The following is a 20,464-nucleotide window of genomic DNA, read 5'->3' on the forward strand; positions in this document are numbered from 1 at the left end:
AGAGGAGGATCTCCTGGTGAGCTTGGTCCTGGGCCTGGCCAAGATGGCCATTCACAGCTCTGGGTGGCGGAAGTTGGAGGGTACTGCCGGGGCCGACTGACTGCCTCTTTTCCGAGGATACATCCGTGCCCGGCTGTCCTTGGAGAGGGAGCACACGGTCGCGGTCACATTGGGGGACATCGTGAGCAGTGCCCCCCGAGGTATTGACTGCTTTATAGACGGTAGTAAACATATTTTAATTTGAGTGTACTTACTGTTTTTGTAAATATTGATTGTGTGTACCCTTGTGTATATTTGTTGTAAATAAACTTGATCCCACGTCTTTTACTTTCTGAAGGAGACTTGCATGGGGAACCTTATCAAATGCCTCACTGAAATCCATATACACTACATCCACTGCTCTACCTTCATCAATTTGTTTTGTTACATCCTCAAAGAATTCAATCAGGCTCGTAAGGCACAACCTGCCCTTGACAAAGCCAAGCTGACTATCCCTAATCAGATTCGGTCTCTCCAAGTGCTCATAAGCCCTGCCTCTCAGGACCTTCTCCAACAACTTGCTCACTGCTGAAGTAAGACTCTCAGGTATGATGTTGTGGCCATCACAGAATGGTGGTTGAAGGATGATTGTAGTTGGGGGCTGAATGTCCCAAGTTACACATTATATCGGAGGGATAGGAAGGTAGGCGGAGGGCTGGGAAGGTAGGCTGAGGGATAGGAAAGTAGGCTGAGGGATGGTGTGGCTCTACTGGTGTAGAATGGCCTCAAGTTTGTAGAAAGATGTCACACTGGATCGGAAGATGTTGAATCCTTGTGGGTTGAGTTAAGAAACTGCAAGAGTAAAAGGGCGTTCATTTCCTATTGGGTCAGGTGTCAGATCTCTTGGTGGGAAAGCATTTTGGAGGTGTGGATAGTGTGGACGGATGTCAGAGTTTACAGTGGGACATTGATGGGATGCAGAACTGAGCTGAGAAATGGCAGATGGACTTCAACCCAGATAAGTGTGAAGTGGTTCATTTTGGTAGGTTAAATTTGAAGACAGAATATAATACGAATTGTAAGACTCTTTCCAGTGTGGAGGATCTTAGAGGTCTTGGGGTCCGTGTCCATTGGACATTCAAAGCTGCTGCGCAGGTCTAAACTGTTGTTAAGAAGGCGTATGGTGTGTTGGCATTCATCAACCACGGGACTGAGTTTAAGAGTCATGAGGGAGGACTTTGGTCAGACCCCACTAGGAAGGATGTGGATACTATAGAGAGAGTTCACAGGTTTTCAAGGCCGTTGCCTGGATTGGAGGGCGTACCTTATGACAGGGGACCTCAAACTTTTGCGCACCGCAGACCGGTTTAATATTGACAATATTCTTGCGGACCGGCCGATGGGGAGGGTGGGTGTTCAAGTTCAACAGGGCGTGACAGGGAATGAGGAAAGGTGCAGCTGACTCATATCGTTTCATATCAACAAATCATATCATTTCCTCGTCACCCAGTGGCACATGCCCGGTGGTTAGGGACCACTGCCTTATGAGAATAGGTTGAGTGAACTTGGCCTTTACTCCTTGGAGTGACAGAGGATGAGAAGTGACCTGATAGAGGTGTATAAGATGATGAGAGGCATTGATCGTGTGGATAGTCAGAGGCTTTTTCCCAGGGCTGAAATGGCTTAAAGGAGGGGGCACAGTTTTAAGGTGCTGGGGAGCAGGTACAGAGGAGATGTCAGAGGTAAGTTTTTTCACACAGAGTGGTGAGTGCGTGGAATGGGTTGCCTGTGACAGTGGTGGAGGCGGAAACGATAGGGTCTTTTAAGAGCCTCTTAGATAGGTACATGAAGCTTGAAAAATAGAGGGCTATGCACTAGGGAAATTCAAGGCAGTCTCCAGAGTAGGTTACATGGTCGGTGCAACACTGTGGGCCAAATGGCCTGTAACATGCTGTAGATTTTTATGTTCTCATGAGGTACGCCCTCCAATCCAGGCAACATCCTTGTAAATCTCTACACCCTCTCTATAGTATCCACATCCTTCCTGTACAGGTTCATTTCCCAATAGCAGATCAAGTACAGCCTCTCCTCTAGCTGGCTTATCTACATATTGTATCTGGAAACCTTCCTGAACACACCTAACAAACTCCATCCCATCAAAACCTAAGCAGATGCCTATCAACATTAGGAACATTAAAATCTCCCATTACAACAGCCTTATTATTATTGCTCCATTCCACTACCCCTGATTAGCAATGCCACGCCCCACCTCTTTAGCCTCCCTCTCTGCTCTTTTTGAAACATCTAAAGCCCGGCACACTCAGCAGCCATTCCTGCCCGAGGCATCCCGGATTCGGCAGCACAGCAGATACAGCAATTGCGATCGTGAATATGCACGTGTCAGCTAATTATTTCATTGTGATCGTATTTGACTCCATTCATTCTTTCGTAGTGCTTGTTGAGACTTGGACACAGCACAGCAACGCTTCACTGCCTGTTTGCATTCAGCCTTGCTTGAGAAACTGGACTGTCGAGTCAACTGACTCTGAAGACTGGAAGTACTGGTCTAATGTTTAGTTGTTCTTTTCAGCCCCAGTGTAGGCTTTGTTTTCCATTTGAGAGTTTTAGTTAGCAGCCCTGTTTGGCCCAGTGCTTATTGTTTTCTTTTCCCTTTAACACTTTTCGCATGAAAGTCTGTGAACTATCGACCCTCTTCAGTCTCTCTCACTCCGTACTTGGGTCATATCCGGACTGGGTGACACTAAATCTCTGTAATGGGGACAACGTCGCAGTTCCACGTATTGCTCCACACTCTAAGTTCATCGGCCTTATTTATGACACTCCTTGCATTAAAATAGACACATCTCAAACCATCTGGCTGAGTGCATCTTTGTTCTATCATCTGTCTATCCTTCCTCACAAACTCCACACAAACTGTCTCTACTTGTGCACGTCTGCACTGTACCACGGGAAACCAAGACCAAATCAGCAATCAGGAAAGGTAAAACCTACCCTTCTTTCCTGTTTCTTTGGCCTCAGTCGAAGCCTCTTGAGTCAAAGCCTCTAAGTTCCCACTCTGACTCTAGCCCCCACTACAATAATGGCAGCTCCGCTAGACCCTGTCTCTCTTTTACAGTTTAAAAAATAAGAAAAAAAGTATGCAAGGGGAAAGAACTCACCACGTGCTCCAGTGAAGCTGTGTTTTTGTGGCACCACCCGTCAATGAGGGTCACTGGTCACTGTGGTACAGTCCCACTCTCACTGACCCATTGTTGTACAGACAAAAATGACATCCCTTGCATTCTTGTTATTTTATTTTCCGGAGAGGAGCTGAAGGGTCAGCCCCAGATAGGAGCTTGGCCTCATGGTATGCTGCCCTGTAAATCCCGTGTTGGCAGGACGTTTGTCCAGCTGCTGCTCCTGAACCGCAGGAATGGCGATTGGCCTCCGTACGGGGCATTTCCGACGGCTGGTGAACAGCAACTTTAGGAAGCTGGTCACACTGCCGGCAGTGACTGCACTCTTTGAACAACTGTGGTTACCACCCGGAGGGGCAGAAGGGGTGGAAAGGATGTGGGGGAGCCCCCGTGACTGTCCCCTCAACATACCGCTTTGGGTCACGTTGGGGTGGGAGAATGGCCCTCAGACAGACACATCACAGCTTTCCCCCTGAAGGAAGAAAAGGGAAGACAGGCAGAGTGATAGGGTTTTGGTATTGAATTGTAATCATGCTCTTCGGTGGCTGTTCACCAGATTTACAAATAACACATGGCCTTGCAAGGAGCCAGGGTCAGGGATATGTTGGCCGGCTGCAGGACAGTCTAGAGGGGCCCGGATCAGCTGGTGACTATGTTAGTACGAAGACGTGGGTAGAAAATGGGATGAGGTAGATGTGAACTTAAGGAGTTGGAAGCTAAACTAAAAGCAGGGCCCAGAAGGTTGTATATTAGGATTACTTGCCGTGCTACAGCAGGGAGGGATTTAGTTTCTTGAGTACCTGTTCCGGGGATGGTGAGACCTGTACAAGCAGGATGGGTTGCACCTGCTCAAGACCAGAGCCATTCCCCGATGCTGGTTGGGAAAATTTAAAGGGGAATGGCAGCGGGATGGGGACAGAGCAAGAATTCCGAGGAGGAAACAAAGATAGAGACAATGACGGAACTAAAATCAAGAAGGTTGGAGGGCAAGTGAGATCATGGGCGAGAGGCAAACTTTATAATAATGCTAAACTGACAGAATATTAAAGGAGCAAACTCAGAGGCATTCTGTCTTAGAGAGTCACAATCAGACTGATTTCTGTGATTTGGAATTGTGGAATTAAGTGTCAACATATTGAGGGGGAGCAATATCCTTGCAGGTAGGTTTGCTAGCATGGTTCGGGAGGGTTTAAACTAATTTGCGAGGGGGATGGGACCCAGAGTGATAGAGCAGTGAAAGAAGTGCATGGAGTAAAGCCAGATCTAACATATAGAGAGGCTTTGAGGAAAGAGAAGCAGAATAAACGGTGTAAAGACAGTAAGGTAGAAGGGCTGAAATGTGTGTACCTCAATGCAAGAAGCATCAGGAACAAAGGTGATGAACTGAGAGCTTGGATACATACATGGAATTATGATGTAGTGGCCATTACAGAGACTTGGCTGGCACCAGGGCAGGAATGGATTCTCAATATTCCTGGATTTCAGTGCTTTAAAAGGGATAGAGAGGGGGGAAAAGGGGAGGAGGGGTGGCATTACTGGTCAGGGATACTATTACAGCTACAGAAAGGATGGGTAATGTAGCAGGATCCTCTTTTGAGTCAGTATGGGTGGAAGTCAGGAACAGGAAGTGAACAGTTACTCTACTGGGGGTATTCTATAGGCCCCCTGGTAGCAGCAGAGATACAGAGCAGCAGATTGGGAGGCAGATTTTGGAAAGGTGCAAAAATAACAGGGTTGTTATCATGGGTGACTTTAACTTCCCTAATATTGATTGGCACCTGATTAGTTCCAAGGGTTTAGATGGGGCAGAGTTTGTTAAGTGTGTCCAGGATGGATTCCTGTCACAGTATGTTGACAGGCCGACTAGGGGGAATGCCATACTAGATCTAGTACCAGGTAATGAACCGGGTCAGGTCACAGATCTCTCAGTGGGTGAGCATCTTGGGGACAGTGACCACCGCTCCCTGGCCTTTATAATTATCATGGAAAAGGATAGAATCAGAGAGGACAGGAAAATTTTTAATTGGGGAAAGGCAAATTATGAGGCTATAAGGCTAGAACGTGCGGGTGTGAACTGGGATGATGTTTTTGCAGGGAAATGTACTATGAACATGTGGTCGATGTTTAGAGATCTCTTGCGGGATGTTAGGGATAAATTTGTCCTGGTGAGGAAGATAAAGAATGGTAGGGTGAAGGAACCATGGGTGACAAGTGAGGTGGAAAATCTAGTCAGGTGGAAGAAGGCAGCATACATGAGGTTGAGGAAGCAAGGATCAGATGGGTCTATTGAGGAATATAGAGAAGCAAGAAAGGAGCTTAAGAAGGGGCTGAGAAGAGCAAGAAGGGGGCATGAGAAGGCCTTGGCGAGTAGGGTAAAGGAAAACCCCAAGGCATTCTTCAATTATGTGAAGAAAAAAAGGATGACAGGAGTGAAGGTAGGACCGATTAGAGATAAAGGTGGGAAGATGTGCCTGGAGGCTGTGGAAGTGAGCGAGGTCCTCAATGAATATTTCTCTTCGGTATTCACCAGTGAGAGGGAACTTGATGATGGTGAGGACAATGTGAGTGAGGTTGATGTTCTGGAGCATGTTGATATTAAGGGAGAGGAGGTATTGGAGTTGTTAAAATACATTAGGATGGATAAGTCCCCGGGGCCTGACAGAATATTCCCCAGGCTGTTCCACGAGGTGAGAGAAGAGATTGCTGAGCCTCTGGCTAGGATCTTTATGTCCTCGTTGTCCACGGGAATGGTACCGGAGGATTGGAGGGAGGCGAATGTTGTCCCCTTGTTCAAAAAAGGTAGTAGGGATAGTCCGGGTAATTATAGACCAGTGAGCCTTACGTCTGCGGTGGGAAAGCTGTTGGAAAAGATTCTTAGAGATAGGATCTATAGACATTTAGAGAATTATGGTCTGACCAGGGACAGTCAGCATGGCTTTGTGAAGGGCTGATCGTGTCCAGCAAGCCTGATAGAGTTCTTTGAGGAGGTGACCAGGCATATAGATGAGGGTAGTGCAGTGGATGTGATCTATATGGATTTTAGTAAGGCATTTGACAAGGTTCCCCACGGTAGGCTTATTCAGAAAGTCAGAAGGCATGGGATCCAGGGAAGTTTGGCCAGGCGGATTCAGAATTGGCTTGCCTGCAGAAGGCAGAGGGTGGTGGTGGAGGGAGTACATTCAGATTGGAGGATTGTGACTAGTGGTATCCCACAAGGATCTGTTCTGGGACCTCTACTTTTCGTGATTTTTATTAACGACCTGGATGTGGGGGTAGAAGGGTGGGTTGGCAAGTTTGCAGACGACACAAAGGTTGGTGGTGTTGTAGATAGTGTAGAGGATTGTCAAAGATTGCAGAGAGACATTGACAGGATGCAGAAGTGGGCTGAGAAGTGGCAGATGGAGTTCAACCTGGAGAAGTGTGAGGTGGTACACTTTGGAAGGACAAACTTCAAGGCAGAGTACAAAGTAAATGGCAGGATACTTGGTAGTGTGGAGGAGCAGAGGGATCTGGGGGAACATTTCCACAGATCCCTGAAAGTTGCCTCACAGGTAGATAGGGTAGTTAAGAAAGCTTATGGGGTTTTAGTTTTCATAAGTCGAGGGATAGAGTTTAAGAGTCGTGATGTAATGATACAGCTCTATAAAACTCTGGTTAGGCCACACTTGGAGTACTGTGTTCAGTTCTGGTCGCCTCACTATAGGAAAGATGTGGAAGCATTGGAAAAGGTTCAGAGGAGATTTACCAGGATGCTGCCTGGTTTAGAGAGTATGCATTATGATCAGAGATTAAGGGAGATAGGGCTTTACTCTTTGGAGAGAAGGAGGATGAGAGGAGACATGATAGTGGTGTACAAGATAATAAGAGGAATAGATAGAGTGGGTAGCCAGCGCCTCTTCCCCAGGGCACCACTGCTCAATACAAGAGGACATGGCTTTATGGTCAGGGGTGGGAAGTTCAAGGGGGATATTAGAGGAGGGTTTTTTACTCAGAGAGTGGTTGGTGCGTGGAATACACTGCCTGAGTCAGTGGTGGAGGCAGATACACTAGTGAAGTTTAAGAGACTACTAGACAGGTATATGGAGGAATTTAAGGTGGGGGCTTATATGGGAGGCAGGGTTTGAGGGTCGGCACAACATTGTGGGCCAAAGGGCCTGTACTGTGCTGTACTATTCTATGTTCTATGTTCTATAAGAGATTGGAGATCTGGAATAAAGAGCTGCAGGAATTCGTGAAGCATCTTTTGACAGGTGACGTTTCAAATCAAGACCCTTCATCAAACTGGCTCCAAGTCTGGTGTGGAAATAAAATTTCCCCAATAGGAATGCGAAGAGATCTCATGGAAACTTACAAAATTCTATAGGAACGGGCAGTCTGGATGCAAGAAGATGTTCTTGTGGGCTGAGGAATTCAGAGGAGAGATCCCACTGTAAGGATAGGGGGTAAAACACGTGGGATTGAGATGAGGGAAGATTGCTTCCCCAAGGAAAGTGGTGAACTTGTAGAACTCTTCATCACAAACAGAAGTTGAAGCTGGACGGATGAAGGAATGAGGAAAGAAGTTGGAACAACATTGAATGGAGGAACAGTCTCCTCTACTACTTTCCTGAGATCTCACCCAGACGCTGTGTGGAACCTGGAACTCACAGGCTGAAGGGGTGGCAGAGGAGGACAGACTTACTAAAATGACAACCTGAGTACCGTACCTAGATAAACTCTGGTTCAGTTGCTGGCAAATAGGATTTGTACAGTTGAGTATTTGACCATCAGCCTGGATGTTGAGCGAAAGGGCCTGTCTCTCCAGCTCAGGGAGCTGCCCCCAGTCTTCACATGATATCGCTGGGTATGGCATTGCTGCTGGTGTGATTGTCTTGAAAGAGTTAAATTTTCCTTGGAGGGCTGTTCTTTCTCACTTCCTGCCTGTTCAGTGCTGGTACGTGTGAAGTTTCGTATAGCCACGGTGATCGGACTGATTCAGTGCTGGTCTGTGTGAGGTTTCGTGTAGCCACGGTGATCGGACTGATTCAGTGCTGGTACGTGTGAAGTTTCGTGTAGCCACGGTGATCGGACTGATTCAGTGCCGGGGCCTCTTCACATGGAGTCTGTCAGCAGCACCATCCTGACATTGTTGGTGACGAGCACAATCCTACAGTTGGGCTCCCCAAGGCGGGGTAAGTTCCTCTGTGTAATCCCATGGCTAGTGGACAGGGCCCAGGATGAGGTGGCAGGTCCCAGTTTGCGAATTCAGCCGTTTTTACTGAGGCCCAGAGTATTCTCAGAATAGGAGGCTGTTCAGCCCTTTCACCAGTCTCCCCGGCCCCTTCTCCTGACAATGAATCCAATCTAGATGTTAATGATAACTCCTCGTGCCACATAATGTGCTGAGATGAAATGAGTGTGCAGCAGGAGGGATGGCGTTTGGCAGGGAGAGCTTTAGATATCTGAGAACTGGAACATCAGGAGCCGGGAGACCTGTACGACTTGAATGGGGTCACCTCAGCAGGACTGGGATCGGTATCTTTACAGGGTGTGTAGCTGTGCTGGGATCAATTCCTTTACAGGGGTGGGTAGGTTTGCTGGCGTAATTGCAGAGGGTTTGAAGTCGCTCCACAATGGATGAAACCTGTCAGGCAAAGCGGGAAGGAGAAGCTAGAAAAATAGGTGAAAGAAATTAAAAGAGAAATAAAGGAATTAAAGAACTGAAAAATATAAAAATAATAGATTAGATGTGTTGTGTTTGCATTTAAGGTAACTCACTAATTTCACAATAGGGGTGAATGAGTACAATGTAGTTGCTACTGGCGAAACGTGGCTACAGGGTGCGCAAAGCTGCAATCTGAATGTTCCAGCTGTTAGGCATTTAGAAAGGAGCGGCCAAAAGAGGGTGAGACGGAATTATAATCGGGGTGAGACGGAATTATAATCGGGGTGAGAGGGAATTATAATCGGGGTGAGAGGGAATTATAATCGGGGTGAGAGGGAATTATAATTGGGGTGAGAAGGAATTATAATTGGGGTGTGATGGAATAATAATTAGGGTGAGACGGAATTATAATCGTGGTGAGAGGGAATTATAATCGGGGTGTGATGGAATAATAATTAGGGCAAGATGGAATTATAATCTGGGTGAGAAAGGATCTTGGCTTGACAGATCATGATGTAGAATTCAAATCGTCTGTATTTGTGTCGAGCAAAGAAATAGAAAAGGGCAGAAAATCTTGGTTGCCGTTCTTCATGGTCTTCAAATAGTTGTTGTGATATTTAGCATGGCATAAAGCAGGGAACTCGATAGGTGTGTGACTGGGCTGATGAGGTCGTCAGGGATTCTTCGCTCCACAAAGACGAGAGAAACGTGAGCAAAGATGGAGGGTCAATCGTGGTATACACAATGATCTACTGATCCGTACGTCCAGGAGTGAACAAGGGAGAGCACAATGTGATGGAATGTGTTATTCAAAGCTCCATGTGTGGTCAGTATCTTAACCCTAAACAGAGACTAATACTGAAGTAGGAGAGGATATTTGATTGCCGTAGTTTGGGAGAACACATTGAAAGGGACGCAGTCAACTGAATTGAAGGAACTTTGAGCATTCACTGATAGCATTTAGCATTTTAAAGTATAATACAGATGCTTCAAAAGATATATATTCCTTTCAAACCCAACAGAAACAACTACTAATCTGTGGCTGTCTAGAGAAATAAAAGATAATCTTAAATTACAGGAAAAGACTTGTGAAGTTGCCCAAAATAGCAGTAGACTCGAGTGTCGGGAGCGTTGTAGAACTCACCAAAGGAGAATCTTGAAATTGATTAAAAGATGCAAGATAAAAATGAGTGACAGCACCCCGATGAAAACATGAAAATAGACAGTAAGAACTGGGCCTGGAGTTATGGAAAGAACATTGAAGGGACTGGGGTTATGGAGAGAATGGTGAAGAGTCTGGGGTTATGGAGAGAATGGTGAAGGGACGGGGGTTGTGGAGAGAATGGTGAAGGATCTGGGGTGATGGAGAGAATGGTGAAGAGTCTGGGGTTATGCAGAGAATGGTGAAGAGTTTGGAATTATGGAGAGAATGGTGAAGAGTCTGGGGTTACAGAGAGAATGGTGAAGAGTCTGGGGTTATGGAGAGAATGGGGAAGAGTCTGGAGTTATGGAGAGAACATTGAAGGGACTGGGGTTATGGAGAGAATGGGGAAAGGACTGGGGATATGGCGAGACCATAAGACATAGGAGCAGAAATTAGGCTATCTGGCCCATCGTGTCTGTTCTGCCATTCATGGCTGATTCTTTTCATTCTCCTCCTCAACCCTATTTCCTGGTCTTCTCCCCTTAACCTTTAATTCAATATCCAATCAAGAATTTACCAATTTCTGCCTTAAATACACCCAGCGACTTGGCCTCCACAGCTGCACCTGGCAACAAATTCCACAAATTCACCCCCTCTGCCTGAAGAAGTGTCTCCGCATCTCTGTTTTGAATGGACGCCCTTTTATCCTGAGGCTGTCCCTCTTGTCCTAGACTCCCCCACCATGGGAAACATCCTTTCCACATCTACTCTCTCTAGGCCTTTCAACATTCCGAAGATTTTCTTTCTTTCTTTTCAAATCTTTTTATTGTTCTATTATACAAAAGAAATAACTCGAGTACATTGAAGTAACAACACTTACAATGTCTCAAAAAAGGCATTATCTTAAAGATTGAAAAAAAATTTGTGATAACAAAAAAAAACCTACTAAGCAGAAAAAGTGGGGAAAGAACCCCATTAGGCGTACAACCCTGGAGCCATGCGTCATTCAAAAAGCTTCTAAAGATAAACCAAACCGCCAGCAAGAAAAGAAAATATACCAAAAAATTTACAATTTGGAAATAATCTATCAATTAGCTCAAATGATAATAACAAGCAAATGAGCCCCAACTTTTCTCAAAATCAAATAAAGGTTCAAAGGTTTGACTTCTAATTTTCTCCAAACTAAGACATAGCATCACTTGAGAGAACCATTGTGACAAAGTGGGAGCTGATGTATCCTTCCACTTCAACAAAACGGCCCTCCTAGCTATCAATGTAACAAATGCAATAACATGTTGGCCAGACACAGAAATACCATGAATATTTTGAGGAATTATTCCAAAAAGCACAGTTAATTTATTAGGTTGTACATTAATTTTAAGTGCTTTAGAAATTGTTGAAAAAACTGACTTCCAGAACTATTCCAATAGAACTAGACCAAAGCATATGTGTCAGTGTAGCTATCTCAGTTTTACATCTATCACAATAACTATTAACGTTAGAAAATATTTTAGAAAGTCTCTCCTTCATCAAATGATAACGATGTATAATTTTAAATTGAATCAGTGAATGGCTAGCACAAATTGAAGAAGAGTTAACCAACTTCAAAATCCGCATCCAATCCTCTGTCATAAAAATCAAATTGAGTTCCTTTCCCCAATCCTGTTTAATCTTAGATAAAGGACGCTTATCTCATGTAATAATAAATTATAAATTCTTCCAATAGAACCCTTGATCGAAGGGTTCATATTCATAATAGTATCTAACAGGTTAGCCTCCAATACGCAAGGAAAATTACTTAAATATTTTTGTAAAAAATGTCTAACTTGAAGGTATTGCAGAAAGTGTGAGTATGAAAGAGAATATTTATCAATTAATTGTTCAAAAGACATCAATCTATCTTCTTTAAATAAATCCAAAAAAAGAATTAATACCTTTATTTTTCCAAAGTAAAAAAATTGGATCACTCAAAGAAGGCTTAAAAAAGTAATTTTGATAAATTAAACTACAAAGTTTAAATTTTTTAAGATTAAAAAAATTGCGGAACTGGAACCAAATTTGTAAAGAATACTTAATCACAGGATATAGGTTTAAATTAGCAACTTTAGCTAATTGTATAGGCAAAGCAGCTCCCAATAACGAGGTTAAATAAAACTGTTTTACAACTTTCAGTTCCAGGTCTACCCATATTGGCCGATCACTCTTATCAACCCAAAAAGACATGTATCGCACATTAACAGCCCTATAGTACATTCTTAAATTAGGCAAAGCAAGACCTCCATCCTTTTTCAATTTTTGTAAGTGACATTTACTAATTCCTGGTTTTTTATTATTCCAAATAAAAGATAAAATAATAGAATCAATCCGATCTAAAAACCTCCTAGTCAAAAAAAGGGATATTCTGAAATAAATATAAAAATTTTGGTAAAATCATCATTTTAACTATATGAATATGACCAACAAGTGAAAATGTAAGTGGACTCCATCTACTAAGTAAATACTTCATAGAGTCTACTAAAGGAACAAAATTGGCTTTATAAAGATCCTTATATTTTTTAGTAATTATGATACCTAAATATCTAAAAGAATCCGTGACTTTAAAAGGAGTACTATCATATATAGATACAGAATCATTTAAAGGAAACAATTCACTTTTACTGAAATTTATTTTATATCCTGAAAAATCTCGAAATTCATTGAATAATTTTAGCAAGGCAGGAATAGATTCGTCAGGATTAGATATATAAACCAATAAATTGTTAGCATAAAGAGAGATTTTATGCATGGTCTCGTTCACAAAAATCCCATGGATATTTTTAGCCTCACAAAGAGCAATAGCAAGGGGTTCTAATATTAAATTAAATAAGAAAGGACTTAATGGACGGCCTTGCCTTGTCCCCCGTGAAAGCTGAAAAAAAGGAGACTTACAATTGTTAGTGACAACAGTAGCAATAGGGGCTTTATATATCATTTTAATCCAAGTATTAAAATTAGCACCAAAGCCAAGTTTCTCTAAAGCATTGAATAAGTATTTCCATTCGACTCAGTCAAACGATTTTTCAGCATCCAAAGATACAGCACATTGTGGAGTTTTCGAAGAGGACGAATATATAATGTTAAATAGTCTCCAAACATTTGAAAAAGAAGAGCGACCCTTTATAAAGCCTGTTTGATCTTTAAAAATAATTTTACCCAAAATATTCTCCAACCGATTGGCCATTATCTTTGACAGAATCTTAGCGTTGACGTTCAGTAATGAAATCGGTCTATATGAAGCACAGGCAGTGGGATCTTTATCTCTTTTAAGAATTAAAGAAATAGAAGCCTCATAAAAAGTAGATTCTTTCACAAAAGAATCCTTAAACATTTCCAACATATACGGAGAAAGCAACTTTCCAATTTTTTATAAAGTTCTCCAGGATAACCATCAAGTCCTGGGGATTTACCAGATTGCATTGAAAAAAATAATTTTATGAATTTCGGCTTCAGTGATTTGAGCATCGAGAGTTTTTTTCATCTTCAGCCGAGATTTTAAGAAAAGCAATCTTTCGTTAAAAAAAAGCCTTCATTTCAGAGGAATCTAACGAACATTGAAATTTATAAAGTTCAGTATAAAAATCTTGAAAAATCTTATTAATTTCTTCATATTCCTGAGCCAAGGTACCACCTTTCCTCTGAATTTTCATGATTTGCCTTTTGGCTGTAGTCATTTTTAATTGAGATGTGAGCAGTTTATTATTTTTATCTCCAAACATATAAAATTGGCTCTTTAACTTAAGCAAATATCCTTCAATGGGATGAGTTAATAACAGGTTATATTGTGATTGAAGTTCCACCCTTTGTTTAAGTTAATCAATATTGGGGGAATTGCATAGATATTATCTAAATCCTTAATTTGTTTTGAAATTCTATCTAATTCTGCTTTAGTCTGTTTTTTAAGCTTTGCTGAATAAGAAATGATCTGACCACGTAAAAATGTTTTAAATGTATCACATATAATTAATTTGGACATACCCCCTATATCATTAAAAAGAAAAAAATCTTTTATCTGGGTTTCAATGAAACTGACAAAGTCAGGGTTTTGCAATAATGTCTGAGACAGGCGCCAAGGTGGGCGGGCAAGAATGACATCATCAAACTTGAAAGACAAACTCAGAGGCGCATGATCAGATATAGCAATAGTGTCATATTCGCAAGTTTTAACACTAGGCAAGAAGCGGGGATCGATTATAACATAATCGATCCTCGAATATTTTTATAAACATGTGAGAAGAAAGAATATTCTCTGTTATCGGGATGGAGATAACTCCACAAATCAATCAACCCAAAATCAATCAAAAAGGAGTTAATAAATGACGCGGGTCGATTTGGAAGTCGCTGATTGGTTGAGCTCTTGACAATCATAGGATTTAAGCAGGAGTTAAAATCCCCGCCCAAAAGCAGCATATATTCATTTAAATCAGGCAGTAAAGTAAATACCTTTTTAAAAAAAGAAGGATCATCTAAGTTAGGACCATACAAATTGACCAAAACAACTTTTCTGTTACAGATTTTTCCTTTAACAATTAAAAATCTACCATTAGAATCTGATTCAATATCCTCTTGAATAAATATATTAAATTTAATAAAAATAGACACGCCTTTTGTTTCACTCTGAGAAGTAGAGTGGAATTGCAAACCATTCCACCATCCAAAAAATCTATTTTGAGCTAGGGCTTTACTCTTTGGAGAGAAGGAGGATAAGAGGAGACATGATAGAGGTGTACAAGATAATAAGAGGAATAGATAGAGTGGATAGCCAGCGCCTCTTCCCCAGGGCACCACTATGCAATACAAGAGGACATGGCTCTAAGGTAAGGGGTGGGAAGTTCAAGGGGGATATTAGAGGAAGGTTTTTTACTCAGAGAGTGGTTGGTGCGTGGAATGCACTGCCTGAGTCAGTGGTGGAGACAGATATACTAGTGAAGTTTAAGAGACTACTAGACGGGTATATGGAGGAATTTAAGGTGGGGGCTTATATGGGAGGCAGGGTTTGAGGGTCGGCACAACATTGTGGGCCTGTACTGTTCTATGTTCTATGTTCTATGTTCTATGTCCCACCTTGATATGTGTCTCTTGAGCAAAGATTATATCAGGTTGGAATCAGTTAATAATTTTAAGTCTTTTTTCATTTAATAGGATGATTCCAGCCACATACATTCCAACGTGTTATATTAATCCGTTTAAATACCATACTATAATTTTATTCTACTTTATATACGCACATAGCACATACCAATACAGGATGACCAAAAATGGCGGCGATGAAGAATACAACCACATAAAAGACACGCATGCTCCGGAACCACCCATGGGAAAAAGCCCCTAACTCTAATCCCACCCCCCTACCCGAAAGCCCAAGAAAAAGGCAAGCAACCTATGACAGAGCTCCATCTGTATTTTCTTTCCCTCCCCAGTTAGTAGAAAGAGTAGAGTGACCTTGTAAAAAAGACAATAAAGTCTCAGTAAAGAAAAGCACTTACATTCCATCATCTAATGAACAAGAAAAACCAAAATAATGTTATCTCTTAGAGAGAAAATCCAGCGCCATCTTTAAGTTTAACATTAACTCCTTAAAAAAACTTTAAATTCAATTATAAAATGTTATAATAAAACAGAAAAAAATTAATAGTATATTTGACCCAGCTGAATTTTCAAAAATACTAATTAATAATATCATAAGTAATTAAACCCTCCCAATATATATATATAAAGCCCTGTTAGTAGGAAGAAACTACCAATTAGTTGATTAAACAAAAAAACATCAAACCAGGTATTAGAATAAAAGAACAAATCCCCTTATCTTCTTTTCTCAGTCGAATCTTCAGATAATCATTTAGACAGTCATACTTGAGCCATAAATCTTCTTTCCAAAGGAAAACCAATAATATACAAAAATGAACAAATCTCCTTATCTTCTTTTATTAGCCTCTCAATGAAATATACAAATGACCTTCATAAATTTTCTTTCCAAAATGCGAATAATATACAGGTAGCCAAACAGCCTTTCAGATAGTTCGTTCAGCAGCGGTGTCAGTAACAGCGGCGGGTATAGCCTGAGCAAAGTCCACTGCAGCTTTTGGATCAAAAAAAGTACGAGGAGGAGAATTAGCAGGAAAAACTTTAATTCTTGTCGGATACCTCAGAGAGGGAAACGGTTTCTTATCATATGCTTGTTTTGTTACCAGGGCAAATTCTGATCTTTGTTCCATTACCTCTCTTGGGTAATCTTCATAAAAACGGAGCTCAGACTCCATAAATCTAAAAACTCTCTGTTTTCTTGCCTGTCACATTATTTGATCTTTAATTTTAAAGTGAGGAAAACAAACCAGAACAGATCTTGGTTTACTAGAATCCTTCAATTTCGAAGTAAACGCCCTGTGTGCCCTTTCTATAGCAGGCAGCTTTAATAAAATGGTAGGAAATAAAGTGTGGAAAAGTTTACCAAAGTAAGCAGTTAAATTTCCATCTTCAGCTCCTTCTTGCAGCCCAACAATTTGTATATTCTTTCGGCGAGACCTACTTTCCAGGTCTATAATCTGATTTTGATATCTTTCCAAACAAGTTGTAGCTTCAGAGAACTTTTACTTAGTTATCTTCAATTCCTCTTCATGTGTAGTAACTTGAGTTTCCTGGTCTTTAAGTTTTCCCAGAAAAGACTTCATTTCATTACTATTCATTTCCAGTTGGTCTTTAATTGATCCATTCTGATCCTTAATTGAATGCAGTGTCCGAACGATATCTTCAGCCCTCGATGGCATTTCATCAGATCTTTCCTTTAGCACCTTTCCTTTCCCATTACCTTTATCACTAGGTTCAGGTAAATTCTTCCCACTTCTCGTAGACATAGACATATTGTTCCCCCTCAAGAATCAGCAAATAAAAATTTTTAATTCGGAGTTTAAACTGGGGAAGAGAAAGAAAACTAAGAGCAGCACAAAATTACTGCTACTCCATTTGCAGATGGGGCAGTCTCCCGAAAGACTTCCATGAGTTCCCCACTCATCCTTCTAAATTCCAGTGAGTACAGACCCAGAGCCATCAAACGTTCCTCATATGATAACCCTTTCGTTCCTGGAATCATCCTTGTGAACCTCCTCTGGACCCTCTCCAATACCAGCACATCTTTTCTAAGACACGGAGCCCAAACCTGTTCACAATCCTCAAGGTGAGGCCTCACCAGTGCCTTATACATCATGTCCCTGCTCTTGTATTCTAGACCTCATGAAATGAAAGCTAACATTGAATTTGCCTTCCTCACCGCTGACTCAACCTGCAAGTTAAACTTCAGGGGATTTTCTCCCCGTTTAGAAAATGGTCCTCACATTTATTTCTACTACCAAAGTGCATGACCACGTATTTTCCAACGTTGTATTTCATTTGCCACTTTCTTGCCCATTCTCCTTACCTGTCTAAGTCCTTACTTGTTTCCTCAACACTACGTGCCCCTCCACCAATCTTTGTATCTGTCATGTTCCGGTCCATGAAGTCTGTATTCCAGTTCACGGTCCGGTCCATAGTTCCTTATTCCTGGGTTTCTGGTTTTCCCCAGGATCATGTAGGCAAATGATTCTCATTTTGGGGCTGAGACATAAATACCTCTGCAAACCAGGGATTCCCTGCTGGACTGTCCAGTTCCCCTCCCTGTCTTTTCCCCCTCGCCTGGCTCTCTGGCTGGATACCTCGCCTGCACCACTGTCTAGTTCAATCGCCAATGCAGAGATGGAACTGTCTGTCGTTCTTCAGTGTTCGTCACTTCTTGTCCTCGCCTCCATAGGGTAAGTCAGGCCATTCTGCTGTTGCCCTGTGGGGGGACCTTCTTGTCTTGTCCTTGCCTCTGTGGGGTAAGTCTGGCCGTTCTGCCGTTACCCGACGGATGGTCCTGTCCCACCTTGGTGTGGAGATGAAGTTGAGTCCCGGCTTGTCTCAGTATAAGTCCCGGCTCTGAGTCTATGTACTGAACTGTCTCATGTTGGTGTTGTGTTGAAGATGAGTCCTGACTTTTCAAAGGATAGTCCCAGGTCCATGTTGATGCACATTTCCCAGTCTGTCTGAGCTCCAGCCTCTGAGTTATCAGCTTCTGCATTTCAAGAGCCAAGACCCCAAGCCTGTCTCCAAGCCTCAGGAGCCAAGACCCCAAGCCTGTCTCCAAGCCTCAGGAGCCAAGACCCCAGCCACGTCCTGTCCTGTAGTCATGTCATGTCCATGCATGGTTCTGGGGCCCGAGCCTGAGGCAAGACCCAGGTTCTGAGTCCTTGTCCAGTCTCTGGCTCGGAGCCCAAACCCAGGCTCCTAATTCATAGTTCTTAGTCCGGTTTCCCTGCTTCTTGTCCATGTCTTAGTACAGGTCTGGCATCCTTGTCCTGTTCCTAGTACTTCAGTGCCTGTGTCTTGCATTTGGGTGCATTCCCAACAACCCCATTGTGACAGTATCATCTGCAAACTTGACAACAAAGCCATCTATTCCATCATCTAAATTACTGATACACAGCATAAAAAGCAGCCCCAACATTGACCCCTGTGGAACACCACTAGTCACTGGCAACCAACCAGAAAAGGATCCTTTTATTCCCACTTACTGCCTGCTACCAATCAGTCGATGCTCTAACTGTGCTAGTAACTTCCCTGTAATACCATGGGCTCTTAACTTGGTAAGCAGTCTCGTGTGTGGCACCTTGTCAAAGGCCTTCTGAAAGTCCGAATATACAACATCCACTACATCTCCCTTGTCTAGCCTACTTGTAATCTCCTCAAGGAATTCCAGCAGGTTCGTCAGGCAGGATTTTCCATTAAGGAAACCATGTTGACTTTATCCTATCTTGTCCTGTGTCAGCAAATACTTCATGACCTCATCCTTAACAACTGACTCCAACATCTTCCCAACCACTGAGGTCAGACGAACTGGTCTATAATTTTCTTTCTGCTGCCTTCCTCCTTTCTTAAAGAGTGGAGTGACATTTGCAATTTTCCAGTTCTCCAGAACCATGACAATGATTCTTGAAAGATCAGTGCTCTGTCATGGTCCGGATCAGGTTTCCTTTATATTTACTTTGTTTGTTACAATCCGGACTGTTGACTCCCTGTTTCCCTTTGGTTCCCTGTTTTCCCGTGTTCCTCGGGATTGGTCATTAGAGGCAATTTACTCTCGGCTGGACCGGCAGTTTGTAAGTCTCCGGGTTCAGCCGTTCTGCGTGCGAGCCAATATCATCTGGCCGGAGCAAGCCCGGTCTCCTCCTGGAGCAAGTGCCAGAAAGCTGCCTTCCCTTGCCAGAGCGGATCAGTCAAAGTTCACCCACCAGGGTGAGTCGAGAGCTCGCCGCGGCTTGGAGCGTATTTGTGCCCAGTTATAGTTCTGTCCATCGTTGTGTGGTCTCCGTATCCTTGTCCTGCGTCTAAAAGGGGTCCCAGCCCTGTACCCTGGAAGGGTCCTGACCCTGTGTCAAGTAGAGTCCTGACTCCGTCCTGTGTCTAATGAGGATTCCTGGCTCAGTGTTTTATGTCCTGGGTCTAAGTCTGTCCCGTGAATAAGAAGAGTCCTGACTCCGGAGGTTTCAAGCATCGAGTCCTGGCTCCGAGTTCTGTGATTCCAAGTCCCAGCCTAGCCCAGGGCCCTAGTCCTTGTCCCTTATGCTATTCCCGCTTCCGCTTTGCTCTCCTTGTAATGAGTGTAACGGCCTGTGCCCCAACTGAAGCCATTCCGGTAATAAGTGGTTAACAGTTGTCAGTCCGTCTAGTATTACTGAGAGCCTTACAAGAGCAATAAGCTCAATTTAGTTAACCTCACAAGACATGATTGGGTCCACCCTTGCTCCCCACCGTGTGACATGCTAATGCTTCCACAATCTCTAACACTATCTCTTTCAGAACCCCAGGGTACCGTTCATCAGATCCAGGTGACTTGTGTACCCTTAGGTCTTCCAAATTTCTGGGCACCTTCTCCCTTGTAATAGTAACTACACTCACCTCTCTTTCCTCACACACTGGAACATCTGTCATCAATGATGCCCTCACTCGCATCTCCTCCATTTCCTGCACTTGGGCTCTCACCCCATCCTCCCACCACCACAACAGGGACAGAGTTCCCCTTGTCCTCACCTACCACCCTGTTAGCCTCCGGATCCAGCACATTATCCTCCGCAACTTCCACCATGTTCAACAGGACCCCACCACAAACACATCTTTCCCTCTCCATCCCTCTCCGCTTTCCACATGGATCGGTCTCTCTGCGACTCCCTGGTCCACACGTCCCTCCCCACGGATCTCCCACCCGGCACTTATCCCTGTAAGCACAAGTGCTACACCTGTCCTTACATCTCCTCTCTTGCCTCCATTCAGGGCCCCAAACAGTCCTTCCAGGTGAGGCAACACTTCACCTGTGAGTCTGTTGGGGTCACCTATTGCATCCGATGCTCCCGGTGCGGCCTCCTCTACATCGGTGAAACCCGACGCAGATTGGGGGAC

General features: G+C 43.2%; 1 protein-coding gene across 1 annotated transcript in view; it reads left to right on the top strand.

Moving 5' to 3' along the window:
• The first annotated feature begins 8,116 nt into the window (after positions 1 to 8,116).
• The window catches only part of LOC140197493 (receptor-type tyrosine-protein phosphatase T-like), a 79,440-nt gene continuing 67,092 nt past the window's right edge, over positions 8,117 to 20,464 (top strand). Inside the window, exon 1 of the mRNA XM_072257474.1 lies at positions 8,117 to 8,347. Within this exon, the coding sequence (XP_072113575.1) occupies positions 8,272 to 8,347 (76 nt within the window). The 5' untranslated portion in view covers positions 8,117 to 8,271. The remainder of the gene's footprint in view (positions 8,348 to 20,464) is intronic.

The sequence above is a fragment of the Mobula birostris genome, chromosome 5, assembly GCF_030028105.1.
Source record: "Mobula birostris isolate sMobBir1 chromosome 5, sMobBir1.hap1, whole genome shotgun sequence".
In the NCBI taxonomy this organism is placed as follows: domain Eukaryota; kingdom Metazoa; phylum Chordata; class Chondrichthyes; order Myliobatiformes; family Myliobatidae; genus Mobula; species Mobula birostris.